At 34.1% G+C, this 18,024-nt stretch overlaps 2 protein-coding genes across 22 annotated transcripts; both read right to left on the bottom strand.

Moving 5' to 3' along the window:
* Positions 1–236: 236 nt before the first annotated feature.
* On the bottom strand, positions 237–17,405 carry LOC101245194 (pentatricopeptide repeat-containing protein At4g21065-like). Of its 21 annotated transcripts, XM_069297397.1 has the most exons (9): positions 16,767–17,405; positions 13,293–14,268; positions 12,960–13,164; positions 12,492–12,678; positions 11,777–12,016; positions 7,189–7,283; positions 6,958–7,050; positions 881–2,129; positions 237–654 (listed from the first exon to the last, which is right to left on the bottom strand). In XM_069297397.1, the coding sequence occupies exons 1-2, from the start codon at positions 17,291–17,293 to the stop codon at positions 13,434–13,436; spliced, it is 1,362 nt and encodes a 453-aa protein (XP_069153498.1). In that variant the 5' UTR covers positions 17,294–17,405; the 3' UTR covers positions 237–654; positions 881–2,129; positions 6,958–7,050; positions 7,189–7,283; positions 11,777–12,016; positions 12,492–12,678; positions 12,960–13,164; positions 13,293–13,433. The 21 variants fall into 21 exon arrangements, with proteins under 21 accessions (XP_069153498.1, XP_069153481.1, XP_069153478.1 ...); XM_069297380.1 differs by having other exon boundaries at positions 12,960–14,268; XM_069297403.1 differs by lacking the exons at positions 237–654; positions 881–2,129 and adding an exon at positions 3,923–5,511.
* LOC109119563 (uncharacterized mitochondrial protein AtMg00810-like) lies at positions 4,524–5,416 on the bottom strand. Its single transcript, XM_019212230.1, has 2 exons — positions 5,312–5,416; positions 4,524–5,132 (listed from the first exon to the last, which is right to left on the bottom strand). The coding sequence occupies exons 1-2, from the start codon at positions 5,414–5,416 to the stop codon at positions 4,524–4,526; spliced, it is 714 nt and encodes a 237-aa protein (XP_019067775.1).
* Positions 17,406–18,024: the final 619 nt, after the last annotated feature.

Genomic DNA, 18,024 nt, shown 5'->3' with positions numbered 1-18,024 from the left:
TCATTAAAGAAATTAAAGTTAAACTACCAGATAAATGAAGATACTAGTTGGCCTAATTTAAAGTTCCAGAGTTTAAAGCAAAGGACTCGAGTCTCGACATTCATAAAAGATTTTGAATTTGCTTTTCCATGTGAATTCTTCATAGTTTTTAACCAAAGTTTCAGGCCATGTGTAGGTGCCACTTAAAGGGCATCCCAACTGCTGAATAGAATTCCAAGATTAAACTTACCCACATATTTTTAAAAGAAAGAGTAGTAGTATATGGAGAAAACAAATTGTTTACCAGTATTGAAAAGAATGGCACCAAAAGTATTCCACAGTAATCAGTAGATACATGAAATATCTTGTAGAAGGAGAAAGAACAAGAAGAAATTGTAAATGATAAGACAACAATTACTACTACTATCATGTTTGAATCACAAGTAGTTAAACTCAGCTACATGATACAGGTGTTTTTGACAAATAACTGAAACAAATATACATAACAATGAACATAGGCAGCCATCATTGAACTCCAAGAAAATAGATATCCCTCTGAAGCATTTCATCAAACACCATTCTTGCAAACCTAATCACACCAAATCCTAAACCAAAACCCGACTTCACAAAATGCATTGATCCACCAGTTCCAGTTATCAAACAATGCCCAAGAACCTTCAGCACAACAAAGAATATGAATTTATCTGGTTTTTAATCTGATTTCTTGAAACTATTTAAAGAGCTTTAGAGACTACTTGGGAATATTCTCTCATCATTGTGTTCCACGTGAAAATTCATTGAATAATGTGAGCATTATCAAAACTTGTACGTGTGAATTGGTGGGATATTTAAGAAGATAATGATATGAACTCGGAGAGATGATAGTGGTCGTAATGAATACCAAATTATGGCTCTGACAGAGCACGGCTTTTCCTCTTCCAGAAGTATACCAATTTGTGGAGTTCCTCTCAAATGTAATATCCTTACTGATCTGATAATTTGTCATTATTTTTTTGTATCTTCTTCCTAAGTTTGTTCTTCATTTTAACTATTATATTTGTCACTTCAATTAGTTTGTTTAGCTTGTTGATTATGTTTCTTTGATCTTAACAGCGATCAAGAAATGCTCACCCGAGTTGAAAATATGGGAAAAAGAACAAGTGAGACCAATAGCGCCGCAGTTGACTGTAACTTTAGTAAAAAAGTTACTAATGGCGGAATCTTTCGTCACAAACAACACCTAATTTGTACTTGCAAGGACGTCACACTGTGTGAAAAATGTCGTATGTTGTAAGGGAAGAAATGAAAAAATATGTTGATGAAAAGAATGAATAGAATTGTCAGGCTTTACGTCAATCGCATGTGACTAATATTGGTGATGATCAAGATGAAGATATGGGAGAAAAAGATGAAGCTACTGAATAATCATTTCCTTCAGAATCACAAAAATAGTCATAGAATGCAATGATCATAGAACCATTATGGTTTAAGGGGGAATACAAAAAGCTTACAAAGGACGGGAAAAGAAGTAGCTACATGCCTAGTTGATGAAAATAGGAAGATGATGCTTCTATTATTGTTGCATTCTATGACTATTTTCGTGATTTTGAAGGAAGTGATTATTCACCGTGTTCCATATTTTCATCTTTATCATCACCAATATTAGTCACATCTGATTGAAGTAAAGTCTGACATTTTTGTTCCTTCTTTTCATCAACAAATTTTTTAATTTCTTCCCTTACAGCATCCGGGGATTGTTCACACCGTGTGACATCCTTAAAAGTACCAATCAAGTGTTGTTTGTGACGAAAGATTCCGTCAGTAGTAACTTTTTTACAACCGTTACACTCAACTGCGGCCATACAAGTGTCACTTGTTCTTTTCCCATATTTCTAGCGTGAGACACCAATTTTTAATCATTGTTAAGATCAAAGAAACATAATCAGCAAGATAAACAAATTAATTGAAGTAACAACTATTAGTAGTAAAAATAAAGAACGGAGTTAGGAAGAAGATACGGTAAAAATAATGACAAATGTATTGGATCAAATTGATGATAACAAAACGGCTTAACCAAAGTGACAGAATTTGGCTTTTCACTTGCTAGCTTCATAAATTGGAACAAGAGCAGAGTATCTGAAGGAAAGTTACTGAGATATCCAAGAAAACATTGATTATTATAACTTTGAAAAGCCAAACAACAAGCAAAAACCTCACACTAAAAGCTAAATTGGAAAGAAAGCAGGAAAAACAATCATATTAATATACCTCCTGAAAGAGAGGTATGAAAAGCAAACATAAAAGCCCATTAAATTGGTCCCCCTATATGATCAGTGTCACGAACCATTTTTCGCAAAAAAATGAATTTTGGTGCATGATCTAACAACTCTTTTGAGATTTTAATTTTTTGAAGAGTCGTCACCTAACGAATTAAGGCGCGTTAGAGAACCTATCTAACCTAACTAATTCTAGATAAGGTCAATAAACAACAGATCGTGGTAAGGGTTCAATTAAATCGAGGGGAAAGTGTTAGGCATCCCCGGGGTCCATAAATGTGCGTCCCGACCGCTAGATACAAAAATCACAAGGGATGAATTATAAACTAATCTACCCCCCCCCCCCCCCCCCCACCAAAAAAAAAGATAAACATGATTGTAAATAATTTGATTTGTAAACATTTAAAAGAAGTAAGGTTTAAAATTCTTGACTCCTTCCAAGTTCTAGTCAAGGAAAGTTATAATAGTTTTTTACAGGAGAAGTAGAATAAATATTTAATTAGTTGAAAACTCAATGCAAGTAATTAAACTTTATATGAAATGCATTTGATATAATTGTCATTTATTAAACTTATGATCTACAATATAAGCTTTTGCTCAAGACATAAGAATTAAGAGCACTTTTGTCTCAAACTTTAAATGGAAGAAAAAAACTATCTTATTCTACTACATAGTTGAAGGGCTACAAAAACTTTTGTCCCAAACTTTTCTACTTAAAATAGAACTATTTGGTCTTTGTTTTTTGCCGGACTGTAAATTTATGAACATCGTAATATTACTACTCCTAAGTTTCTTAAATGGGTACTTCTAGGGAAGGTTTTTATAAATTGTCACACTTTGTTGACTATTGAAATTACATGGGCAGTACTCTTAAGGGTATAAATCTTCCTGGTGTTCTTCCTCCCAAACTGGTAAAGCTTTCTTACATTAAAAAAGTGTAGAATCTTTTGTATGCTACTGCCACATTTGCTTTTATTTCCGGTATAATCCAATTCAATATCCAAATTTCGATAAGCATAGTTAACTGAATTCACATATTCTCGTTTTTCACTGATTTTGCATACAATTACCTCAATGGTAGTATACCAACTGAATGGGCATCAACCCAGTTATATTCCATGTAAGCCCCATTTAATACATTGCTAATACAGTTGGCTTTTGACTTGTGACTTATAAGTCAAAAGTCATAATTTAGAATTTCTAACTTATAATTTTTGGCTTATTTTTGTTATTTTAACTTTAGAATAAATGTTTATAAGCACTTTTTTACTTTACTCAAACACTTCAAGTCTACTCAAAAGCTATTTTGGCTTAAAAACAACTAAAATAAGTCAATCCAAACGGGCACTTAATCATCAATTGTAACTGCAAATTTTTTGATCCAGCTCTGTGCTTGTGAACTAGTTGTCAGGGGAAATATCGAAGGAACTAGGAAACATTACCAGCCTTACCTATATGTATGTATCAAATTTTGATTGTCTAATTCGATTTCCAATCATCATTTCTTATGTAGCTGTCTGGACACCTTTTGAAAAAAGTTTCAGTAATAATCTTTTGAGTTGTCCAACTTCAATTTTAAATTTATGAAATTTTCTTGTAAATTCCATTAATGAGGATTCATAAGTTGCTAACTTGTAGAGAAAGAAAAGGATAGAAGAGAGAAGAAATAAAGATAAGATTACTTTTACATTGAATTGGCTTAGCTAACTATTACATTCATGTAGCTGACTATTTATAATTCAGCTTATACACATTTAGTTATCAACCTAACTATGTACAATTGTATATTCTCTAACAAACTAACTGATTCACACCACATGGTTTGTACATTGAACTTTATTGATCAACACTCCCCCTCAAGCTTATGGTTGAAACACATCCTTCATTCCAAGCTGGCTCACTAACATATTGTGTTGTACCTTTCCTAGACTTTTAGTGAGCACATCTGCAAGTTGGTCTTTAGTATTAATATGCTCAGTTTTCAACATCCCTTGACATATTTTTTCTCTAACAAAGTGACAATCAATGTCAAAATGTTTTGTTCTTTCATGAATGATTGGATTGGAAGCAATTTTAATAGTTTACTTACTATCACATATCAAGTAGGTTTATCTTGACACCTAACTCTTTGTATAGTCCTACCAACCAGGTTATTTTAGCTACACATGCAGCCATACTTCTGAACTCTGCTTTTGCTGAACTCCTTGACACGGTCTCTCGCTTCTTTGACTTCCAAGAGTCAAGACCTTCTCCAAACTTTATTGCATATCATGTAACTGATCTTCTAGTCACCACACATGCTCCCCAGTTAGAATCGCAGTAGGCTGTCAGTTTATTGGTGTCATTTGCTGGCATTAACAAGCCTAAACCAGGTGCCTCGTTAATATATCTCACCATTCTTAAAGCTGCCTCCATGTGTGATTTTTTTGGACAATGCATGAATTGACTCAATACTTGTACAGAGAATGCAAGATCAGGTCTAGTCATGGTAATGTACAAAAGTTTCCCTACTAGTCTTTGGCATTTTGTAATGTCGGCAAGAATTGTGTCACCTTCAGGAATTCCATTATTGATGTGTTCATCATACTGTATAGAAGTGAGTTTCTGATTCATCTCAAGTGGTGTGCAGGTTGGCTTTGCTCCCCCTAGCCCAGATTTAGAAATTAGCTCTAATGCATATTTTCTTTGAGACATGAGAATGCCTTTGTTGGACCTAGAAAACTCAATTCCCAGAAAAAACTTTAGTTCACCTAGGTCCTTCATCTTGAACTTCTTTTGAATCTCCTGTCTGGTGTCACAAAAGAGTTTTTGATTGCTTCTAGTAACTATAAGATCATCCACATACACTAGTACTATCACTGGGTCATAGCCAACCAACTTTGTGAATAAAGAGTAATCATAGTGACTCTGTTTGAACCCCATATCTACTAATGCTTCTGTTAGATTCATATTTAATTGCCTTGGTGACTACTTGAGTCCATATAATGACTTGTGGAGTTTGCAGACCTTTTGAGTCTCCCTATGTCTAGCAAAACCACTGGAATAGTCATGTATACCTCTTCTAGTAGATCACCATTGAGGAAAGCATTATGGACATTAATCTGATAGATGTACCACCCTTCATAAGCTGCAAGAGCAACCACTGACCTGACTGTAACCATCTTAGCCACAGGACTAAAGGTTTCACCAAAATCAATGCCTTATTTCTGACTGAACCTCTTTGCCACCAACCGTGCTTTATATCTTTCTATTTCCCCTGAAGAGAGATACTTGATATTATAAATCCATCGACAACCAATGAGTTTTTTACCAGGTGGAAGATCAACTACAAAATGAAAGAATGTCATGATTGACAAGTATGGGTCCATGTTTACCGTAAATATCAAAGAGGGCACGTAATCGTAGGAAAATTGTTCCAAGTAAGAATTTAGTTATTATAATTATATAGTGAAAGGAACACTGGCTCAATAGCTTCCATATTGATCTAGGATTTACTGGTGTCAAATAAACAACTAAATCAATCATGTACTAATATTTCCTAGGGTAGAATTGAAATGATTTAAGAAAAGATCAATTGAATTGCTATTTTATTAATAATGTACTACACAAATAAAATTCTTTATATAAAATAAGCAAACTAAAATATTTTAAACCTTAAACCAATATGTAAATAATTATTTCAAAATTTGACAACAGATAAATATAATAAAAATAATAAATTTATATACTAATAATAATTTTTATAAATTTTGAATGTTAAACTATATAATTATTTGCATATAATTACTTTAAATTTTGAACCCGTAAAATTAGGGAAAATAATTTTTGCAATACACATTAATCAAAAAGTAATCCAAAAAAGGTTATAGGTCGGTCAAAATTAGGTGTCAACAATCAAGTACAAACTATTCAACTTCTTCTATGTCTATAAAAGAATTGATTCACTATATGTAAAAATGGGCATATCACATGTAGCGGAACTTGCTTAAGAGATTTATAGAATTCACTTAGGAGACATCCTGAATCACACTTTTATGATATCAAATGAAATTGAATAAGACGGGAAAGTATTGATAAAACGGTTGGAGACCCCTTGTAGGAACAACAAGTAGAATTGTTGTGATTAATTCCTTCAACTATGAGGGAGCAATAGCGAAATGATTGGAGACATCATCGGGAGAAAGTCAAGCCTACTTATATTTTGTGCATTGCTCCCTATTCCCTATTAATAAATGCAAAATCCCTTATACTCTCCCATGGGGAAGACAAAATAACCATAGTATCATAACCAAGTTGTCCTTTCAACATTTAATTCAAAGTTTATCTCAAATAAAACTTAATTTTAAGATTTCTCGTAATTTTTCAGGTCTAAATAGCAAACATAATTTGACATGGGAATCCATTCATATGCAATCCGGACAACTAAACAGCAGGAGTGATAGACTATTAGACCAAATTACTGTTCATAATCCACCTTAGCTTGTTAGTTTTAGAATACTCATGACCATTGGAGCCACGATCTAGCTTCCTCTTTCCAAAAGTTTTGTAGGGTAAAAAGTCCAAAGATTGGTTTGCAAAAATTGGGTTTCAAAGCTCGGTTTACTGGACATGAATGTACATAGAGATTCCAGAATTTTAAAAGAAAACTAACATGCTCTAATGTATGCAAAAGTAACCAATTACAGCAGTGAGACGAGCATACCGAAATACAAGAGGCTGGGAGTGTTGCATGCATCTCAAGTGCGAAAGTTTTCCTTCTTTGTCAATTCCCCATTTTGAAGAGTGTCATCGGTACCTTTACAAGATAAATATCGAAATCTAAACCATGAAATTTTTCTTCAGTTTTACTCCCTTATTTTTCAGTACTACATGCTCCTTTCCAATTTAAAAGAGAAAAAATTCCAACCCCGAAAATTTCCATCACTGTTAATACCTGATCATTTAGGTGTGTATGCACCGCTCGCAATTTTAAAGGCTCAACACCTCATTGATCCTTTCAGATATGAACCCAAGGAACCGTTTAACAACCTATTGCATTATTGCAGCAATAAGGAAAAAGAGAAAAAGTTAGACCAGTGAACAAGTTCAAACTCCTTATTCAAGCTAATATATCCAAGTAATAGTAATACTTGTTCCTTCTTCTGGTACAAAACAAGTATTCACAATCGACATCTGGGATGAATTTTAAGAAGTTCGCCAAGAGTATTAGATCACAGATATCTGCTCAAGAGAACCACAAATACCATGGCACCAAATTTCTGAAGGTACAAACAAGGTTACAAGCTTGCATTGTTCATAAAAACGGTGACCTATTATGTGTCAGACCTATCAAAAGACGATTAACCCTTAAAAATTCCTCACAGAATAATACTTTAACTCGTTTCCACTAAGTAGTAAACTTCTCATGCTCAAAATCTACTTAGATTTTGGTAATTCTATTCACTCCCATTATAATAATCATCTTAAATAACGTCCACATAATGCTATAGAATCTCCTAGCCTTCACACACTAACCAAGTTCACAAATCATAAATAATGTACTGACCCCAGAGTATTCAGCAAATACATGAAATATCTTGTAGAAGGAGAAAGAAGAAGAAGAAGAAGAAACTGTAATTAATAAGAAAACAATTAGCACTATCATACTTGAAACACAAGTAGAGTCGGCTATATGATCCCTAATAAATTGATTGTGATAATTGGGGTGTGAAATTTGTATAAAAGTAATAACTAATATGTGTTTTTGACAAATAACTGAAACAAATATAATACCAATGAACGTAACCAGCCATCATTTATCTCCAAGACACTATATGCCTGTGAACATTTCATCAAACATTTGTCTTGCAAGCCTGATCACACCAAATCCAGCATAAAATCTCAGAAGTGTATTCTTCACATGTAAATCTGAACCGAAACCCGACGTCACAGCAATGGAAATCAACAATCTACCCGTTCCAATCATCAAACAATTCCCAGAAACCTTTAGCACAATAGGAAAGGTGAATCTATAGGGTTTTAATCAAGTTTCTTGGAACTATTTAAAGAGTTCAAGAAGTCCTACATGGAAATATGCTCTCATCATTGTGTTCCATGCGAAGATTGATGGAATAATGTGAGAATTATTGAAAATAGTACGGGTGAATTGGAGGAATATTGAAGAAGATATGAATTGGGAGAGACGATAGTGATCATGATGAATGGTTGTTTTGATGAATAGAGAATGGAGTTGGAGAAGATGAATGAATGTTTTCGAACGTTGGAAAAATGACTTTATTTGGTGGGAAATCATTTGCAAGCGTTCTACTTTAATTTTTTAATGCAAGCCTAGACTGTTGTGGAAACGAAAGGAAGGAAAAGAAACATTAATATATAAGTTAAAAAATAGTAACAGTTCATTTGGTTTAAATATAAGTTATGTTGGCTTTAGTTATGATGGAATAAGTTATACTGGGATAAGTTACCCTGGGATTAATTTTTATTGCTTGTTTGGTTTGTCATATTCAAACTTATATTCATGACATAATTTCTAAGAATAAGTTGTTTGTTTACAAAAATACTCTTTAACTTATTTTATTTTTATTTATTTTTTACATTTTCTTTGCAAGTTTAGTTGTTCATTCTTAAAAATAAAAATTTTCATCTTATTTAGCTTATATTTTTGGATGTGCATTTCCATGATTATGCCGTGTGTTTTTAAAATTAAATTTTCATCTTATCTACTTAAACATAAAACTTCCATCTTGTTTAGCTTAAATAAAATTTCTATTTTTTAGCATAAAAATAAAACTTTCATATTATTTAGTTTTTAAAATAAAAACTTCATCTTATTTAGTTTTAAAACAAAACTTCCATTTTTAAGTTTATTAAAAGTAAAAGAAATTTTATTATCAAAGTTATCTACATTTTAATTGTATTGCTTTACCTTGAGTTAGTCGTTTATTTGATGAGTACCGTGTTGTCTGGTACTGACTATCTTGCTTCTACACTTGTGTAGGGTACGAGCCTGGATCATCGTAATTATTCCTTCTTCTCTTTTACATCTGAGGCTTACTTTGGAGAGTTTTGAGGTAGTTGTTTGTCATATCGGCAGAAACATCTTACTTTTTAATTATGTTCTTGTTTTGCTCTTGCAACAAAGACAATTAGACTTGTACTTCTTTGAATCTATTATAATACTTAGAGGCTTGTACACGTAACACTAGGTTTTGGTGGTATTTTGAGTTATATTATGTCTCTCTGCATGTTTGTGTTACACTTAATTCCATATTTTTTTTAAACTTCCACATTCACCTTATCGCATTTGGCTTTAGTCTGACCTGTCCGGAGGGATAAGTCAAGTGTCATCACATCCAATTTTGGGACATGACAAAAACACACAACCAAGTATAAATTACTGCCTTGCCCTCATCTAGAAGCACGCATGTAGTCCATGACATGCTTCCTAACCTCTTACTACGAGTAGAAATAATAAAGTATTCCTTGAAGTAAATAGAGTTTCCGAGGAATAATCATATAATTTGGCCCATTTTTCGCTCCACACACTTACGTATTGGTGTCAAATATGGCTTGAAAATTGGTGGTCCACCTAATTCATCCAAAATCTTGAGCACGAGATAACTTCATATTGGGTTGACCCTCTTAATCTAACCAAAATAACTCATTTGTAACTTTATCTCTAAATTTTGTCAAACTCAAGCACATTCTAAAGATTTACTTTAATTTGGGTTTACTGCTAAAATTTCATTTTGATTTTTAATATGGATCAGGGTTGATTCTCGAGATCTAGTCGAGACTAAAGGTTAGGTTAGGTTTTAGGTTTCAAATCTCGAGGATTGGGTCTCGGGTTAAGGTCAGAGTTAGATATCAAATCATTCTAGTGGATAAGTGCTCGAGTTCCTAGTTGAATCTCGAGTTAGTGTCGAAGGGTCTCGTGGTTTCGGCCTCGGGGCTTGGGTCAGGATCATGTTTTTGGTGTCATGTCCCAGTAACTAGGTCGAGGCCGAGGATTAGGGCTTAGACCCTCGGTCTCAAGGCTCAAATCTTGATTTAGGTTTAGATTTCGAGTCAGGTTAAGAGTCTTGGTTCAGGGTAAAGACTCGAGTCGGAGTCCCAAGTCAGGTTTGGACCAATTAGACGGTGTCCTAATGAGAATATCCTCAAGTAAAACCTTGATGCTTCTTGTGAGAAATATAGGAAAAGAATATTATTAAATTGTTGTTGTTTCTACATTAGGACCTATTTATAGACCCTAGAATACAATCCTTTGCCAAGTAGGATACTATTTGGTATTCCTATTCCTATTCTAATAGGATAGTATAAATATATTCCTATTCTAATAGGATTGTATAAACCTATTCCTATTCTAACACTCTCCCTCAAGCTAGTGCACACAATTCATGTACCTAGCTTGTTACAAATGTAATTAACACGAGGATCGATAAGGGGCTTGGTGAGATATCCGCAAGTTGATCAGTCGACTTCACAAAATTGACAGTCAATCTCAATGTGTTTGTTTTCTCATTAAATACTGCATTTGATGCATTATGTCAGTAAACACAAAGATAAAATTCCAGAATTGAACTTCCCAAACAAAACCTGCAAAGACTGCTTAACCATAGAGTGACTCACATTTGACATACAAGGTTACTGAACTCCCCTGAGCAACAAAGTGCTCAAAACCTAGTAAAAAGTACCATGTGAGAGATATGAAAAATAATATTATTGAATTGTCATCATTTCTACATTATTACATTGAGACCTATTTGTAGACCCTAAAATACAATCCTTTACCATGTAGGATACTATTTAGTATTCGTGTTCCTATTCTAATATGATTGTATAAACATATTCTTATTCTAATAGGATTGCATAAACCTATTCATATTCTAACACTTCTTTTGACCTTACTTTGGTAGGAGCAGAGTCAGACATGCTAGTCCATGATTCTCAAGGAAACTTCATGAGAGGTCCCTCTAGTTGATTAGATACGCCTCATGACTCCCTTGTGGTTGAGGCTTTGGTTGTTCAAGAAGCAGTAAACTCGCTAAAGGAAAATTTTTCATCAATAACATGCATTGTGGAGATCGATCAGAAAAAATCTTACAACTCCTAGTTTTTTTATATTATTATTCGAGATTGTTTAGTACTCATGCGTGGCTTTACTTCTATTCCTCATCTTTTGTTAAAAGACCAGAGCAAACCAATGTGCCCATTAGCTAGCTCGGGCTTTAGGTTCCTTGTCTACTGCTATGGAGAGGAAAATAGATCCCCCATTTTTAATTCATGATCTACTAAACATTCCTTTGATTAATAATTGATTAAAATGCGGAAGAAAAAAGATGTAACGTTTCTCATACATCAAAAACCTAATTCATATTCGAGAAAAATGAATCGATACACCAGCATATCAATGTTGAAACAATTAAATTTATGCATGTTAAATAATGATAATGGTTGTTCAGACATTTGTTGATTGCTTTTACTTGTGGATAGAACCCCATTCTAACATATAGACATACCTTCTAGAGATTCTCAAATTTCTTCACACGGCTCCACCAGATGTCAGGTTCTCCATGTTGATAGATCACCTTCTCCCCGTCCCAGCTAGCTCAACCTTTCTAACATGCGTGAATAACATTTCATGTCTCATCTCATATAAGGATCGTCACCATTCAAAAGAGGAGAAGTCTTCAAAATGATGACAACAAGACAGGATCAGCTTGAGATCGCAAGCCTGCTACTTCCAATAATTTAGAGTGCTGGATGATCTCAAATGAAATACATTAGCAATCCAGTACGGTATATTGTTCATGAACGAATAGGAAACGCAAAACTTTTTCATATGCAAGTGATGTAATACACAGCGAAGAGGTTTCCACCAAGCTAGGTTCATCTGATATTGGCAGTAACAGCATTATACAAATGAATGGATCCTTAAGTTTAAGCAGATGAGACCAGAAGAACCTTAATTAAATATTGAATATGTATTTCAGTCAAGTGGTTCTTTCTTGTTGTGATAAATATCCAAAGTTTACCTCACTAACCCATGGCAGTTAAGTATTCTAAGAAAAGCTTAGTCATACCAAAATCATGGAATGTGAAGGACATGGAGAATCGACAGATACAGAGTACACAGAGCATCACCCTTTTCTGATGGCTTTAAGTCAAGCTCCAAAAAATAACATGCAAATGGATGTGTGAGTGATTATACTTTCAAAGCATTTAGGGGAATACCTTAAAAGCAGACACATGCTGATATAGGTGCAATGGAAGTCAGATGATTTTTCATGCTCTCTTTTCATAGATTATATCAACCCAAATGTACTTGCTACTTTGAGTAGTACAACTACCAAAGCTTCGTTTCCATATTTTGCTTACAACAAAACCTACTCCAGCATGACATGTTCACTGCTTTCTTCTCCTTCATTTCAGAAATTCCAATTAAACTAACAGATAAATGAAGATACCACTTGGTTTAATTTAAATTTCCAGAGCTCAAAGCGAAAGACTTGAGCCTTGACATCATAAAAGATTTTGAATTTGTTTAACATGGGAATACCTCATAGTTTTTAACCAAAGTTTCAGGCCATGCTGAGGTGCCACTTTAAGGGCATCCCAACTTCTGAATAGAATTCCAAGATTAACCTTAACCATATATTTTTGAAAAGAAAGAGTAGCTTATGGAGAAAACAAATCATTTACCGGTATCAAAAAGAATGGCCCCAAATGAGGTAGAATATAGGAGACTCATAAAGATGATCCCAACTAGTCCAATATCTAGGCATGATTGATTGTTAGAAATAATTTGAGAAGGATAACAGAGTTGTAGCTCTGACAGAGCATGGCTTTTCCTTGTCCAGAAGTATACCAATTTGTGCAGTTCCTCTTAAATGTCATATCCCATGACCTACAAATCAAAATCACTTCACAATGTAATCTTCATTTTTCAAGTTATTCAAAATTATGCAAGAACAATAGGAACTTCAGTGTGACCCTCTTCCAATGGTCAAAGAAACAGCTCCCCTGAACTTGTACCTCATTACCCAAAAAGAAGCAATTCATTTTCCTCCACCTTGATAGTGTTCTCTCGTCTTTGGAATGTAACATTGACTTCATTCCTGTGATTTGAATTGCCTCTTCTATTGGCATAAACACAAAACATTACTACCAGATCCTTCAACTGCTTCCTTCGGCAAGACTATCAAGTGACTGCACCCAACTGCTACCAGGATATTTCTTTATCCCTTTTACTTTCATAGACGATCTTAGGCTGTTCGCATCGCTGCAATTACCAAAAAGATGAGACAAACTAGATGCAAGTACATAGTTTGATCCGAGATCAGGCTCTATTTTGAGGAGAATCTCCCTTATATTTTCTTCTGCACAAGGAATATGACCATGATGCTTACAAGCACTAATGAAACTCCTCAATATCACAGAATTAGGCTCTGTAGGCATGCTCCTTATAATATCATAAGCTTCTTCTAATTCTCCAGCACGTCCATACATATCCACCATGCATCCGTAATGTTCCATAGTTGGCCTGATGTCATAAATACTTGCCATTTTTTCAAAATATTCACGGCCCGCATCAACAAAGCCATTATGACTACAAGCATATAAGATTGCAGAAAATGATAAGCTATCCGGCCTAAAGCCAGACTCTTCCATTCTGGCAAACAAGGACATAGCTTCTTCTCCATGTCCATGATCAGCAAGACCAGAAATCATGATGGTCCAAGTCTGCAGATTTTTATCATCCATCGAATTGAATATGCGGAAAGCCTGCTGTATATGACCACATTTTGCATACATCCCAAGGAGGGCTGTTTCCAGCTCAACATGTAGTTCAATACCACTGGTAACAATGTGCGAGTGAATACATTTACCTAATCCGATATTCAGGATATGAGTACATGCCCCCAGCAAGCTAACCAAAGTGACAGAATTTGGCTTTTCATTTGCTAGCTTCATACATTGGAACAGGAGCAGAGCATCTGAAGGCAAGTTACTGAGATATCAAGGAAAACATTGACTATTATGACTTTGAAAAGCCAGACAGAAAGCAAAAGCCTCACAGTAAAAGTTAAACAGGAAAAGAAAGCAGGAAAGACAATCATATTAAAAGGCCTCCTACACAAAAAGAGAGGTCAAGGTAGCAAATATTCATCTCCATGCCAAAAAGGGATGAAAAGCGAACATAAAAGCCCATTAAACTGGACCCTCTATATGATCAGGTACAAACTATTCATGTTTTTCTATGTTTATAAAAGGATTGATTCACTATATGAAAAAAAATAAGCATATCACATGTAGCGGAACTTGACTTAAGAAATCTATAGAATTCACTAAGGTGACATCCTGAATCACACTTTTATGATATCAAATGAAATTGAATAAGACAGGAAAGTATTGACAAAACGATTGGAGACCCTGCAGAGAGAACAAGTAGAATCATTGTCATTACTTCAACTATGAGGAAGAATAGCAAAATGTTTGGAGACTTCATCAGGAGAAAGTCAAGCCTGCTTATATTTTGTCTATTGCTCCCTATTCCGTATTTAAAAATGCAAAGCCCCTTATACCCTCCCATAGGAAAGACAGAGTAACCATAGTATCATTATAAAGTTGTTGTCCTTTCAATGTTTAATTCAAAGTTTATCTCAAAAGAAACTTAATTTTAGGATTTCTTTTTTCAGATCAAAATTGCAGACAGAATTTGACATGGGAATCAATCCATGTGCAATCCGGAAAACTAAACAGCATCAGTGTTAGACTATTACACCAAATTACTGTCCATAATCCACCTTAGCTTGTTAATTTTAGAATACTAATGACCATGGAGCCACGAACTAGCATCCTCTTTCCAAAAGTTCCATAGATAAGAAGTCCAAAGAATGGTTTGCGAAAATTGGGTTCCAAAGCTCAGTGGTTTATTGGACATGAATGTACATAGAGATTCCAGAACTTAAAAAAGAAATAACTAACATGCTCTGATGTATGCTAAAGTAAACAAATACAGCAGCGAGACCAGCATACCTCAATACAAGAGGCTGGGAGTGTTGCACGCATCTCAAACGCATCTCAACCATGCAAGTTTTCTTTCTTTGTTAGTTCCCCAGTTTAAAGAGTGTCAGCGGGACCTTTCCAAGATAAATACTGAAATCTAAACCATGAAATTTTTCCTCATTTTTACTCCCTTATTTTTCAGGGGTACATGCTCCTTTCCAATTTAAAAGAAAAAATTCCAACCCCGAAAATTTCCTTTATTGTTAATCCCTTATCATTTAGGAATGTATGCACCGCTCACAATTTTAAAGGCTCAACAATTATTGATCCTTTCAGATATGAACCCTAGGCATTGTTTAACAATCTATTGAAGTATTGCAGCAATATGGAAAACGAGAAAAAGTTAGACTAGTGAACAAGTTTGGAACTCCTTGTTCAAGCTAATATATCCAAGAAATCGAAATACTGGTTTCTTCTTCTGGTGCAAAACAAGTATTCACAATCGACTTCTGGGATGAATTTTAAAAGGTTCACCAAGAGTATTCGATCACGGATATCTGCTCAAGAGAACCACAAATACATGGCACCAAATTTCTGAAGGTACGAACAAGGTTACAAGCTTGCATTGTTCATAGAATCTGTGACCTATTATGTGTCAGACCTATCAAAAAGATGATTAACCCTTACAAATTCCTCACAGAACGATACTTGAACTCGTTTCCACAAAATAGTAAACTTGTCATGCATAAAATCTACTTAGATTTTGGTTATTCTATTCACTCCCATTATTTTTTGACAGAGGTAACAGTTATTCACTCCAATTATAATAATCATCTTAAAGAACTTCCACATAATGCTATAGAATCTCAGCCTTCACACACTTGCCAAGTTTACATATCATAAATAATCTACCGATTCCAGAGTAATAAGTAGATACATGAAATATCGGTTAGAAGGAGAAAGAAGAAGAAACTGTAAATAATAAGACAACAATTACTTCATGCTTGAATCACAAGTAGTTAAAGTCAACTATATGATCCCTAATACATAAATTGTGATAATTTGTAATGAATTAGCCCCAGCCCAATAGGGATACCAACAAGGATATCACACAAATAGATATTGGGCTGAGTAAAAGCAATCGGGCCAGGCCTGCACAAAGGATAATTTGGGATCCAGACTGAGGGTACGTTTGTTGTAGTTAAATAGATTAGGGCATCACTATCAGAGGGCATTGAATGAATTATGTGCAAATGCATTTCTGTGTTCTCATCCCCAATTCTAGAGTCTAATTTTCTCATCTCCCTTGTTACCTATATCCTTAGTTACTTGTTATTTCAATAATTTCATTGTTTTTCGGTAGTTTGAGTATTTCAATCACAATTCTAAAGTTGTATTGTGTTTTAATTCTCTTCTTAATATAGTGAAGAATTCGGGTTTGCTACATAAAAAAATAATTCATACTTATTTTTGACGAATAAGTGAAACAAATATACATACCAATGAACGTAAGCAGACATCATTGAACTCCAAGAAACTATATCCCTCTGAAGCATTTCATCAAACACCTGTCTTGCAAACTTGATCACACCAAATACAGCATACATTCTCAAAAGAGTATTGTCCACATGTAAATCTGAACCAAAACCCGACTTCACAGCCATCGAATGCAATGATCCGCCAGTTCCTATCATCAAACAATGCCCAGAAACCTTTAGCACAACAGGGAATGTGAATTTATCTGGTTTTAATCCGATCTTTTGGAACTGTTTGAAGAGCTTCAGAGACTCTAATTGGGAATATGCCCTCATCATTGTGTTCCATGCGAAGATTGATGGTATGATGTGAGAATTATCGAAAAATGTACGGGTATATTGAAGGGATATTGAAGAAGATAATGATATGAATTGGGAGAGACGATACTCATCGTGATGAATGGCTGTTTTGATGAATAGAGAATGAAGTTGGAGAAGATGAAGCATTGTTTTTGAACGTTGGAAAAAACATTCAATTTGGTGGGAAATCATTTTGCATAATTTTTGTGGAAACAAGGGAAGGAAAAGAAACTGTGATATACCCGTACATAATTATTTGATTATTTGATTAAATAAATTGGAAAAGGGCCATATTGTCCTTGTACTCTTAGAAAAGAGTTATTTTTTATTCTTTGTTATACTTTTTGTTGATATATTTGTCCTTCTTTTACAGTTAAATATTGTATCACCATTTTTATTAATTTATGTGGCTCCTACGTAACTCCATGTGTATATATTTTATTATAATTGTAATTTTATTTTCTATCTAGTGAATTATCCGACACATTTATACAATCCAACTAAAATAAAAATCCATAATCCGACTCCAATATCCATTAGCCCATAATTTATATGTCTATCATCTTGCAACACTTTGTAGAGGAACTTCAATCACATGTTGATTGAGACTATTTGAGAGAGAAGATTCAATAACAGGTAAGAGTAGTTTTATCATTTAATCTTTTCTTGATTCTTTTTGTATCGTTTTGATTTTTTGAATCTTTTTAAAATCTGGACAAAAGATCTCAAAATATGTATATATCTTTTTTTATTGCAATTAGGATTCATCAATTTTAGCATTTATAAATTTGATAATTATAGAGCTTGTTATTTTGTCTATTTTATGTTTTTGTGTATTCTACCTCTTTACTCTATGATAGAAATTAGGGTTGTCAAATTTTGATACTTATGGGAATTTTGATAACTGTTAATTTATGTTTTTG

The sequence above is a fragment of the Solanum lycopersicum genome, chromosome 1, assembly GCF_036512215.1.
Source record: "Solanum lycopersicum chromosome 1, SLM_r2.1".
NCBI classification, from domain to species: Eukaryota; Viridiplantae; Streptophyta; class Magnoliopsida; order Solanales; family Solanaceae; genus Solanum; species Solanum lycopersicum.
The sequence above is the reverse complement of the archived record's forward strand: the minus strand, read 5'-3'. Positions and strand labels throughout refer to the sequence as shown.

Coding starts and splice junctions, on each gene's coding strand:
- LOC109119563 (XM_019212230.1), bottom strand. CDS start 5,416: ATGGTTACAGTCAGGTCAGTGGTTGCTCTTGCAGCTTATGAAGGGTGG. Junction 5,133..5,311: donor ATGGTGATCTACTAGAAGAG/GTATACATGACT, acceptor TTATTCACAAAG/TTGGTTGGCTATGACCCAGT.
- LOC101245194 (XM_069297353.1), bottom strand. CDS start 17,293: ATGATTTCCCACCAAATTGAATGTTTTTTCCAACGTTCAAAAACAATG. Junction 14,269..16,766: donor ATGTCTGCTTACGTTCATTG/GTATGTATATTT, acceptor TTGATATCTCAG/TAACTTGCCTTCAGATGCTC.